Raw genomic sequence first — 13,021 nt, 5'->3', positions numbered from 1 at the left:
GAAGGGTAATACGTACGACACGAGTTTCCGTTTGAAATGCTTCAGAGATTCCAAATATCCCTGCTGTACGTCCGTAGATTATATTTATTTACAGCGGGGACGCGCTATACCAAACGTGTAGGATCCGCAAAAATCGGTTCGATATAGCAGATCATCCAGTGCAGCAGAATTCGAAAAAATTGCAGGTATACTAATAAACTGCTTTCTAGGCCGGCATAATCCTTTATTCAACCAAGGGCCCGCTTTGGTGGCCGCATGGGTTGCAACCGTGAACTGTTTTGCAAATCATGTTGGCGTTCACCACGCTTTATGTGTGGATCATGTTGCGGTTCACCCTATGAACCACCACTAGACTACTACAGAGCGACCAGCTTTTGGCATAGATTTGTTTGATGAGCGGTGAGTTTTATTCTTTCTATATACAAATATAATGATTCCTTATTCTGATAGTTCTTCATACGCAGTATTGATTTCTCTACTCCTCCACCTAGTTGGAATAAAATCTCTTCCGCTCCGTTCAAATCCCTCCAGTGAAGAACTACCAGGGCTAACTTCTCATTCTAGAATCGCTTCCCCATTCAAATCAGAATTGGGTGGCTGCCAACGCTGCTCAGGTACTGGACCAAAAAACTGATTTATTTTAGTCTGATGGACCCGTATCCGATGGTTTCTGTATCTACAAGAGCAATTAGAGAGACTCAAGGACGCGGACTCATGACTAGCTACTGTATAAGGGCAGACTGCAGGGAAATACTGTCCTTTAATACACTGGGTACCGATAGACTTTTGGCAGAGTTGGTTGAGAGTTCCGATACGGAAAGTGATTGCGGATATCGGCATACCTCTGCCGTATAATGAATTGCGACATCATGGCTGACAGGTGCGTTGAAGCCCTCTTTTGGTTCCTCTTCACTCTCCCCTTCTGCATCCGCATCGCTAAAGTTGTCTCATGTCAGAATACCTGCTGCAATTCCTTCCGCCACAATAGTTTCTACTGACGGAGCGGCTCCGTGGTTTTCTTCTTCATCCAACTCGATGTCTTCGCCGTCATGAAAGAAGAAGTCATCGAATGATTGCCAGTACTCAACATAGTACTCATTATCTCCATTGGTTTCTCTATCGGTTAGGGAGGGTGGTAGTATTTGGGTCATCGCATCCTTACAAGGTCGGTACTGATCGGAAATAAATGAATTTGTGACTCGGCTAAGAATTGTGTCTGACTGCTCAGATAAGGTATCTCCACAAATGTTTGCTTTGTGCCAGCAATTGACAATGATCTCCGGAGTGACTGCATCCCATGCACTTGATATAAGATATCAAACTTCTCCGGTGCATTCCCGTGTGTTGAAATGCTCGACCATTTTCTCTGCATATAAGCGACGGTAAGCAGCTTGGAAAGAAGCAATTATGCCTTGATCTAATGGTTGAAGGTGAGATGTGGTATTAGGCAGTAGATATATCAATTTAACGTGGGTAAAAACTGGAGGTGGTGGACCGTTATACTTTTGTGGAAGGTTTTCGGGTTTTGGATGCGTAGGGCAGTTGTCTGTCACTAAAGCAATATAGCGATTGGCCAATCGCATTTCATTGTTTATGTTGTTGAGAAATTCGTAACAAAAACCAGTAAGCATCCATGACTTTTTGTTGTGTCGGTAGGTAACAGGGAGATTTGCGGTATTGACTCTATGTTGTCGGAATACATTTGGTGTTTTTTATCGATGGACAACAATCAATTTACGCTTGTCTGACCCATCGGAATTGCATATGTGGAATGTACTGACGCGTGCTTTATCTTTCTTGACACCTTTTAATCGTTTTCCTTTCTGTTTACGCGCGTTCGTATATTGAGGCTGTAGATTGAATTGAAGACAGCTTTCGTCGTAATTATAACGGTCAGATGGAGCAAACTCGCATAATTCCTCAGCCAGTTGAAGACGCATTTCAGGTAGAGCAGTCTCGTCAACTGCTCCTGCTTCTCCATGACGATATAGACGACCGGTTCCGTATCTTGCCTTGAAATTTCGAAGCCAGCCTGGTGAAAGTTCAAATGACGAATAATCTTCCTCAACTCCGGCAGCTGTCAATTGTGACTGCACAATTTTTGCTTGACTACGAATTATTTGGTCGGTAATTGGAACTCGAGCAATATCTATGGCATCCACCCATAGTGATAGGAAATGCTCCATAACTGGACATTGCGAGGACCGAGTCTTCTTTTTATTCATCGATGGTCCTAATTTTTCATTAGTATTAAGGCAAAAAGTCGGTTTCCCATGGTTTGTAACCTTCCGGTGGACCCTTCTCCGCTTTTTCCCTCCAATTTTTCAAGTGTTCTGAGAGGCTAGAAGCCGCCAAAGGACGCCCATCAGGTCGTATAGGACATTCCTCCAAAAGAGCGAACTCGGAAAGTTTCAATTTTTGGTGGCGGGACCTCAAGCAGCACAATTCATACTTCTCTAGAGAAGTCAAACCTTTGCGAACCGGGATTTTGTTGTGTTGTACTGGAAAGATAATGGGTACAAACAGAAGGGAATTCACTACAGCAGATTTTTTTTTCTATGGAGGCCGGGGGTTACAGGGTGGTCAGGTTCCAAAGATTCGATCCGGAGTGAAATTCGGTATATCAGCATGGTTTTTACGAATTTCGCTGGGAAAAAAAAAAATCGAGTCCGAGACCCTTAGTTACAACAAATATTCGGTTTATTGGAGTTCGCTATAGCGGGTCCCCGCTGTATTATGTAGTTTAACCCTCGTCTATATAGAAGTAGCGATTCCCCTGCAGCTGCCAGCCTTCAATAGAGGAGCCCACAGGTTTACGCAACCTCTAGTACGTACCCCCCATGGTAATAATACATTCAACCCGAATGTTCGGGAAAGAAATAATCGATGCACTCCGGGTCTGCGTGGGGGGCGGTTGGTCGATAGTGCTGTTTGAGAATACCCCATTTTATCCCTTCCGGTACTAGTATCGCACAGTAGCAGCACCTTATTTCCAGGTCTAGATCATACATATATACGCCCCTAGCTCGCACACCACACTGGGTAGAGTACCTACATGTACATACCGACTACATCCCCCGCGTTCTATATCTTGTTATCAATATTAATACCTCCGTATATATACGTCCGGCTACTATGCATGGTTCCGGATCAACCCCCTCATATTGTGGAGGTCTTGATCGTCTCGTCTCGTCCTGCATCTGGGGAGAGCGGGTCTCAGGTTCGAGACCGCTATAGCATGCAGGATTGAAATGAGAATTAGGGTTAGGATTTGCGGGGTTCTTGAATTTATTATACATGTATTAATCTACCTATGTATCATGATACGCCCCCGGCTGCAAAGTGCTGCTAATTACATTATTGCCCACCTACAGATAGACCTCGACGTCTTCTCTCATATTATCTAAAAAAAAAAAAAGGAAAAAAAAAAAAGAAAGAAAAGATCTGGAGACTCTATCATGGCGGTTATGCATCAATGGATATTAAGTAGTCGAGCAAATGCATCAATTGATGCATAACATGTCGTGAGTCCGTAAACTCGTAGGCGCGATGCATTATCAGTGCATTACCGATGCATTATAGATTACTTTTCTGATGATTTTCCATCCAGAACACATTTACTGACGAGTTCCATCCAGATCGTTGTCGGGAGGGCCCTCTGGAAAGCGATCCAGAAAAGCGTTGGAGGTAGATACTTGCCGCAAAGCCGCCTGGAAACACATTAACGGATGCCTTTCCTCTATTCAATATATTTACTCAGGCTAATACAATTACTGATGTATTAGTACGCATCTGTTCACCCGATGAACACGTTCAAGTTCAACAACGACTTTCCGGAAGGCTCTTCGAACAAAATTCGTCAGTAAATGTGTTGTTGGTAGATTATCATCAGTAAAGCCTGAGTCGTAGAGATGTCGTTTGAAAACTCGTTAGGGATATCATTGTGGTTATAGAGGCGCCGGGCCTGGGTGCTAAAATCTACTGCCCCACCAGCCTGAGGTATTTAACATCCCTCCAAATTTTGGACTTAGTAAATTTTTTATCTATTGCGTAGGTGAATTCGCCTCCATCTGTGGTCGATATAGCACCGATTGATTACCTCAATATAACAACTGATGGCCTAGGTGGTAAGTAAGTCATGGGCCAATTAGGTACAATAGTACAAGTTCGATTCCGACACTGTATTTTATTTTTATACCATCGAAATTCAGAACACATTTACTGATCCATATACTGACGAATTGCCTGACGAATTGACTGACGAATTGACTGACGAGTTGACTGAGTAATTGGCTCATACTTAAAGGTTCACGAGCTAAAGTATGTAATCAGTAAAATCGTAAAGTGGGACTGGAGATGCATTAGTTGATGCATTATTACGATGCATTATTCCGCCACATGCAAGTCACGGCTTGAAAGGATGGGATGCATTTACGGATGCATTATCAAGACACATTTCTCACCGTAGTAGAGAGACCTTCTGTTTTTGGGTTGTGTGCATCACCACGTGCACATGAAGGTGCCTTTTAGTCTGTGTTCCCCACATGCACCAAGCTAGATCTCTAAATGTAAGTGTACAAGTACCCCTTAATTATTCTGGAAATGCTGCCCATCCTATAAATGTACGGGGGCATTAGATTATATTTGTAATATGAAAAATCTATTACCTGATAAGAGACCTATAACAGAAACTATTAGTAAAGTCACACGAATTTGCTTCTCCCCTCAGTTAGACAGCACCTCTTCGCTAGACGAAGCAGTACAGGTATATGTGGTTAGTTTAGATCACACATAGATATCGACTCCCACACTAGACGACCACCGAAAACCCACCCTTCGCTATCAATCCCCACTTTTCACCTCCACCACGCGCGCGCCCAGCACAATACGACACTCCCCGGCCACTGCGCCGACCCCAGACAACCTCTCCCCCAAGACCCCCTTTCCACAACACCAAAACACCAGAACCAAAACAAAACACCCCCAGAAAATCCCGACCCTCCCGCCCCTCATTCTCGCAGCCAACAACTCCACCAGCAAAATACAATTAATGAATTAAACAAAAAAGCAAAAACTCCACCAGCCAACTCCCACAACCCCCGAGTGACGCCCCATGATGCAAAACCACCACTCTCTCCACGGAACACCGGGTCGCTTTGGGATTACTTCAATGAACCGAGAACTTTATGGGTCTGCGTTAGTTCTTTGGGGTATTGCTGACGATGGTTAGCTACATACCTCGAGACTTTTAATTTTAGCACTACGTAGCAAGCAGGATGGCGCGAGTCTCGTGTCCAATATGGCCAATCGAGCAAAAATACAAGTGTGTATAATACCCCAGCACTATAATCCCACAACGATCCAAACCAAGTAAAAGCACCAAAGCCTAATTGCAATTAACCTCAACGCTTTTTCAAAACCACAGCCGCCTCCTCCAATCCCGGGAGCACCGACTACATAAAGTACGCTATACAACCCAATTGTGGTTGCCGTTCAATCTACTTGCTAATAAACCCCCCCCCCCCCCCCCCACGGAGGTTTCGATGGTCTCTGTTATTTTGTAGGTCTTGTGCTTTACTTAGGAGACAGTTCTGACCCCCACCCAGCAGTCCCGACTACAGCAAAATATCTCCAGAGTTGATCACAATGCAACGAACGTTATATATAATCCCCCCAGATGGTATTACAAGAACCCCCATGTAACTAACTATATACATCATACCCGTCAGTTACTGTTACCGCAATTAACGGCGGAAATGCAAGCTGTATCAAGTATCATTCCGGTGTTTGGTGTATTATACGAGTCGCTTGCCGGAAGCCAAGGTCTAACAGCGATCGTGGCTATCAATTAGATAGGTGGTGGTGATTTATTCCTTATACGTGCATGTTCTCTTCAATATCTGGGTTGCCTGCGTGGTGGTTGTTTCTACGCCGATGCGATGTCAAGCGGTAATCTATTCACTATCTATTTCCGTAATTGCTCCTAATGGTTATAATGTGTTATAAAAGTCACATTGGAGACAAATGAACCATGGGAATGAGCTTCGCGGTACAGATATCACACCACATACAATACCACAATAATATTTCAATCGAGCATAAGAAGAAGCCCAGTAGATTATATTTTCTACGCTGAATTATACAAGACTACACAGCTTATACAAAGCCGAAACCACAGCTCTCCCAAGCCGGCCCCAGCCCTATACGAAAAACCTTTACTACAAAGATTTCATTTCCCCCATATATACCCCTCTCCCATTCCACCTCTCTACCTCCCCGGCGCCGCCAACCTAACCCTATGACTCCCCAAATCCACCAAACCGCCATAATCCGCATCATCCGGCAGCTTACAGTTCGCAACAATATAGTCCCTCGCCTCCCTTACGGCCGTCGAGACCTTCACCTTGACGTCGCCGTTCGCGCGCAGCACCGCGCCAAAGTTCATCTTCTCCCACGGGTAGTCGAGCACGCTGTCGTCGTTCTCGTTCGCGGAGAGGATGGCTTCGATGCCGACAGACATGGCGGCTCTGGCGTCATAGTAGCAGGTGACGGTGTAGCCCTCAGGTGTGGTTATGGGGACTGGGCTGGCGAAGGTCGCCAGCGGGGCGAGGAGGAGGGGGAGGAGGGAGAAACGCATTTTTGTATTTTGTGGATTATTGTGTTTAAGGAGAGGTATAAGAGGAGAGGAGAAGGTTTTGGATGTCGAGATAACTAGAGAGATGGATATATCGAAGCCTGGTAAGAAGCTGATGAGGGCTGGTGATTGCAATTGAGTGGACGAGGAGGGCGGTATATATACCCCAACCCTCCACCAGCTAGAAGCTCTCTTCATCCAGCCGGCTGGACACCCATCTCCTAGCTCGCCATGAACCAATTCGATCTCGCTCGGGAGATATCGATACCCGCCTCCGAGCGGTTAACGTCTCACGAATGACCCTTTGTGGAAAAGGTTACATTCCCGAGGCACCGCCCCAGGCCAAGCTGGGTTGTTGTGGAATAACGCCGCGGCTCTGCATGAATCGAGGCTCTGCGGCGTAGCGAGCGGTCCTGCATATGCGTGTCAGATCTTTCATTTAAGCTCGAGGTTGTGCGGCACAGCACGGGCGGGGGGTGATATCTGACGAGGCTTGGCGGTGGGTTATGGTTAGTTTCCTCCAGAAGGGAATTAGTTTTAGGTGCTGGATGCAGCTGTATACATGTAGAGGATATCGTATCGCTGTGGGGAGAGCAGTATGGGTTCTAATTTGTCAATTCCCCAAGTACAATATCGTCCATTCACCCCGCACCCCTGCGACGACACAGAGCTCGAGCGCTCGCTCTGAACTTCTCAAACAAGACAACACTCGGAGAATCAAGCAGCTGAGTCCGTAAGGCATTAATCCCGTCGGGTGACATAGAATTAGGCACGCTTCTGCGCATGGGCTGCATGTAATAGACTCTGGAATACGGGGTGAGGCGGTTCTTGACGCTACATAGCCGTGGGGTCCTTTCCACTTGCGAGCTTGGAATCTTACGTTTGGCATTATGGTTTTCTAGTCGTTTAATCATTTCCCCCGGCCGGGATCGAGTAGGCAACAATAAGTAATCCCTAAATTCCAATCGTGCCACTGCGCGCGGCAAGATCACGGGGGTAGCTTTAATGAAACTTGCACCCCCGCGCGCAATCCTTCGGGATAGATCTCAAAGTACATGTACTTATTCTTTGCTCCCGTATACGTAGGCGATCAAAACGTACCTCACTCTTAATTCCGACGCCCATTTCTGTTGCCAAAGTATCCAGAACATGTCCCAGCCACAAAGCAGCACACCAAGAAACTGTCGAGCTGCCAGAAGGATACCATGCAAGGCCGTAAGGTCTTGAATAAGGCGTTTAATAGGCGATGTGGTGAGGAAGCTCATTAGCTAGTATTTAGCCAGTCTGGTCCTCACCCCATTTGTGCCCCGTGGGGGCGGTACCACCAGCCCTGCATACAGGTACCACTCGACGACAAATAAGGACGTTAAACGCGGCGATGTGCCAGCTGCTGTGTATTTCTGCGCGTGCTCGTATTCTTAGTACCGGCTCTCGGTTAACGTGTACGACGGTTTGATATATCGCGCGCGCGCTGGCAAAACCTGTAGCTAGTTCCCAGGGTGTTTATACCTGCACAGTAGTAAGATGTCGTTTTTCTGCCAGATTTGCCATGTGATGTCCGCTATTTCTTATATCCAATCATCCGTCATACGAAAACCACGCCGCCAACCGATGAGGATCATATTCTCACGACATAACAAATGCGGTCTAGATCTCCGTACTACTAGTACTGTTTCGCGATGATGTATGTGTGGTGCGTGTGGGTGGGGGACGGCAGCCATTTCGATTTCTCAAGTGTAGAAGGCATTGAGCACCGTATATCTCACAGACGCGAAATTTTTTGATACTAGCATGTACTAGCGGTGAACTATCGGTATACGCAGATTTCAACCCCCGCCACACCCCAAGATCGAGACGAAATCCAAACTCCCCCAAACCGCCCTTCCCCATAACAACCGTTCAGCATCCGCAACCCCCAACCCCAATCAACCCGCCAGAAGGCAGTATCTCAATCCCGATCCCACCTCTCCTCCAAAAGCCTCTCAACGCACAACAACGGCTCGAGGCTCTGCTTTAACCTTTCTGATCACATCCCCGCATGCCCGCGTGGCAGGGATGTTTGATCTCTGCCCCTGCATGCATCCAACGGCTAATCTGGAGAATAAAAATGTGCCGATCTATTTCGGGGCTTTGTTTTTCATACGATTAACCCTGATCCCTGTGCGGCTTATTTCTTCAGCGTCGGCGGAGGATGTGCCCGGACTTTTGTCTTGTCCTGTTTGGGGGAGTGTGGGGGTTGGTGGTTGAGATGGGGCGGTGCTTGGTTGTTTTGTTTCAACAGCCGTTGGCCTCGCGCTCTGGAGTATGAATGGATGGTGCTGGAGAAATAGCATTGCCATTGTTTGAAGTTGAGGTTTTAAGCGCGTGGGTTACATGTCATACCCGGGTGTCTAGATACGGGGGGTGTATATATATAAAATCGCTCCACTGTAGCAAGTCCTCCTGAAATAACCACCAGGATCCGCCGCACTATTCGATGCGATAGCTTCCGTTTCGTTTGGATGTTTTCTGGATGTTTGTGATCGCGATCTCTCTTGAAGCCCTACCGCTGTTAATGCTCGGATGCAGGAGGACGAGAGTAATAGTATTTAGATCAAGTCGCCGCAGGTTAGCTTTATAGCCTATCTCTCATACCTAACACATATCCTTACTTACCAATAACAACCACGTAGCTAACAACTATCCCGCCACCCCGCCCCCGCCCCCGAATCCTGTCCGGCGCCTGCTCAGGAACCCGAGTGATAATCCATGATTCCAATTAATCGCGCTTATCGCACAAAGACGATTCGCACCAAAGGGACAACAAGCCCGATACTAGAGTATTCTAGCAGAGTAAATCTTGTTCTTTTACCTCCAAGAGATAGCCCGGTTGGCCAGTTCCGTATACAAGTTGACGTCTCTCAACATAATGAAGTCCTTCCCCCACTCCCAGACCACGGAGCTGAGGCGTGGGCGCTCCCCAATAGGAATTCAAGATGATAATCGGTAGTGGTTGTACTTTGTGCTTAATCCCGCTCCTTTGCCAGTCGTTTATACACCGGCGACTAGTGTATCCTCGCAAGAATATCGCTCTATGATCCAGATGACTCTCGTGTCGTGATAGCAATTGCGAACCTGCATAGCTTTTGGACAACGATCAAAACAATGTACTATATATATCCAATAGATAAACGTCGGTTCTTTCGTTCGCCCGTGTGCCGAGATCGCGCGTATGATAAGTAGAGTCTGCGTGATGAGAGGATTTAGCTAGGTGGAAGGTCCCGAGGAGCTTTACCCCCCCACCTCCCGTGAGCTGGTCTACCCGCCGGGCCGCATGTGGAATTGTGCACCCAACAGCAACAACCGCAACGGGAATCTCAGCGCACAAAAAGGTTGGCGACCGATCTGATTATCGGGAAAAACGATTTCAGGTAATTGGCCGATTAAACTTTTTCGGTGATGAGTAGGAGTAGGAAATATATTCGAATCACCTCCCATAGTGCGCTTAACTGTAGATTGTAACTCAAGGTTGACTGTCGCCGTCGCGGTTGTCACCAACCCCCCCATCTAGCAAACCCCACCACCACCAGCAACCACCACAAAAATCACCACCATCAGTATAAATACTATTAAAATACACACATCAACGTGTTCGGTCATAGAACGATGAAAATGAGGCATTCCGTCCGCTCTGCCATACCCAAGTATGTAGAATTATATTAGGGGACCCTGGCCTGCATGGTATGAGGAATACCTACTCGTAAAGGATAATTCTCCAAGGATTGGTATTCTGAGCGCGACACCCAAAAGGTGATATGGACAGATGGACTGACCATAGTTATTCGGCCCGACCGTTGTCGGTCCGCTCTAAACAGCGCTCCCAAACACCACCTCGCCCACTCGGTTAAAACATAGTTAATTCACAGAACTCCAAAGTAAATCTCACGATGATTCGTTTCGCTCATGGCTGCCGCCCCACCGCTCACAATAAAGTCATACTCTGAATGAAACCAAACGTAAAAACCATCGTAAATCAAAGACAGACAATTCCCATTAATTAAAATTTATTTTTTCAAGTCCGAGAGCACGCTACGTCCCAAGCGTTGTCCCGATTCCTTCGATCGATTATCCCTGAGAACATTTCTAACCAAACTCCATGATGCATGCAAAGAAAAAAGACTGCAAACATTTCCACTTTAACGAATGTCATCATTAACTCCTGACCGTCGTCACTGCTTTCAGCTCCATCAATTTCCCATTTCTCATTCAACTCCGATCGGAACCCCAAGGTAATCAGCAATATATTGCCTATATGCCATCACCAGACTTCTAGGTGCGTGTGGTTGGAGACCAAGAGCCTGAATTAGAGCTTGACATTTCTCCGCTAGATATACCTTATGTTAGCATATATTCGAAGACGAAGCTCTGTCACAAAGCATTTAACAGGGACGTTACCGGAATATAGCTGAAGCTCAGATCTATTCGCAGGGCGTGGCACTTGAGGATTAAGGTTTGCTGGGTATCTGATGTGAGAAAACTCGCCAAGAGACGAGTTGTACAGTACGATGCCAGCCGTGAGGGTCAGGTGCAGCGTCGCAACGCCCCCGAACAATCACGGGTACCAGCACAGCAACCACAATTGATCCTTTGGAGAGCTGAATTTTTGTATAGTTGTTAAATAGTAGATAAATAACAATAATTTGACATTTAATATCTTGTGTACCAACCTGCCGTGAAAAGGTTGTGGAAATCTGGTTGCGCGCGCGGCGTTGCGACGCCGCGCCTGACCCTCACGACTGGCATCGTACTGTACAAACGCATCGGTTGCCTGTACATTGTGTTAGTACCAGGAATTCCTTGGTATGGACTCTCTCACAGATTGTTACTCTGGTTATGTACTAGGAGCTGATCCTCAACGGCTCCGACTCGAGCGGTAAGATTCCCGAGCTGTGTAGTAACATTCCCGAGCTGTATAGTAACATTCTCGAGCTGTGCAGCGATGCGATCGAAACAATTGTTAGTATCATGGGCAAAATTTGCAATCTGTTGAGCTGTGCCTGGTTGGTTCTGAATTTTGATGACTTCATCGCGGAGTCGATCGAAACAGTTTCCGATAACAACATAATCAGGTTGCGGTGCGGCCATGATGATAATCTGGTGTTTTCAAATGAATTTAATTTAGGGCCCGTTTGGCTGTTATCGAGGTGTCGAAACTCCAAAATGGAGTTTGGATTTATTTGGGTTGCCAAACACCTGATTGCTAATGGTTGGTGTTTTTTTGGTTGCAATGAGTACTCGAGTGCAAGAGCGAAACGGAGCTGAAAAGTAAGTAACCCCTACACCTTAACAGAGTTACGAAATTAGCTGCCCGAACACAAACTTTTTTGCCAAACTGGAGTTATGTGGTTGCATACAAATCCTCCTCTTGTAACTCCGTTTTGACTTGCAGCCAAACGGGCTCTTAATGGTTTAAGACATTCTCCGCCGGTCGCAACGCTTTTATCCTTGTCCAAGCGGGGTAATCAAATGTGACAGATTTCATCCTTGGCTGCGTTGGTTTTGGCCCAAAGCTAGACCTAGGGCAGATATTGACATCCTTTGACCGAACAAGTGTTGCGAGTACGGCGATCTATCCCTTCGTTCGTCAGAGCAAAATCGGAGAGATATTAGGCCTGCGACGGCGTGGTGATATTCAAAAAACCTAGCTACCTACAGACTGTGGAAACACCTGAAAAAGGTATAGGAGGGGTCACAGAAGGTGACTTTACAGCAAAAGGCTCACGGAATAAGGATTAGGTTTATTACCGAGTAAAAGCTGCCCATTAGCGCCTGATCGTGAAAACACACGAAGGGATGTGGTGGTGGTTCGGACGAAGCATCGCGCATGTCGAGACCTCCCTTGAACCTTGTAGGAGAGGTGGCCCTGGCACCCAATATATAAAGTTATAAACAATATACCTTTTCTAACAATGCCCAGAGAGAGCTTCAACGCAGTGACGCCCCTTTCGAATTTCTCTTCCAGAGCTACCTTCGAGGCCGTGACTTCTATAATACCGCGGTAACAGATCCGGAGGTCATCCAAAGTGCAACATTACCGCAAGTCAACTACTTGCAAAACTCCTTAAAACGCAAAATCAATAAACTCCTGTACGGTTCTATATTCAATAATGATATCTGTCGTTAGAATAAGGTTGGGGGCATTCCGCAAAACATTACACCTTTAGCAAGCTCTAGAAGCACAGTGTAGAGGATTACTTATCAGCTGCAGGCTGTGCGCATGCCCCACCCGCATAGAGGTAAAATACGCCCAAGGCGCGTATGTAACAATACACGTAGCGACATCTATGTAATTACCCCCATGCCCTCCTCATTCATTGATTCTCCTCCTAGACCACAACCACCACCAGT

At 46.5% G+C, this 13,021-nt stretch overlaps 2 protein-coding genes across 2 annotated transcripts; both read right to left on the bottom strand.

The window, feature by feature from the left end:
- Nucleotides 1–6,268: 6,268 nt before the first annotated feature.
- Nucleotides 6,269–6,637, bottom strand: LAJ45_01205 (uncharacterized protein; the record flags this gene model as incomplete). The annotated part of the gene is made up of 1 exon (XM_046110802.1): nucleotides 6,269–6,637. The coding sequence occupies one exon, from the start codon at nucleotides 6,635–6,637 to the stop codon at nucleotides 6,269–6,271; it is 369 nt and encodes a 122-aa protein (XP_045975980.1).
- Nucleotides 6,638–10,875: 4,238 nt separating this feature from the next.
- Nucleotides 10,876–11,758, bottom strand: LAJ45_01204 (uncharacterized protein; the record flags this gene model as incomplete). The annotated part of the gene is made up of 4 exons (XM_046110801.1): nucleotides 10,977–10,997; nucleotides 11,069–11,128; nucleotides 11,431–11,441; nucleotides 11,500–11,758. The coding sequence occupies 4 exons, from the start codon at nucleotides 11,756–11,758 to the stop codon at nucleotides 10,977–10,979; spliced, it is 351 nt and encodes a 116-aa protein (XP_045975979.1).
- Between the last annotated feature and the right edge of the window lie 1,263 nt (nucleotides 11,759–13,021).

The sequence above is a fragment of the Morchella importuna genome (assembly GCF_003444635.1).
Source record: "Morchella importuna strain M04M26 chromosome Unknown Morimp01GS002, whole genome shotgun sequence".
Lineage (NCBI taxonomy): Eukaryota > Fungi > Ascomycota > Pezizomycetes > Pezizales > Morchellaceae > Morchella > Morchella importuna.
The sequence above is the reverse complement of the archived record's forward strand: the minus strand, read 5'-3'. Positions and strand labels throughout refer to the sequence as shown.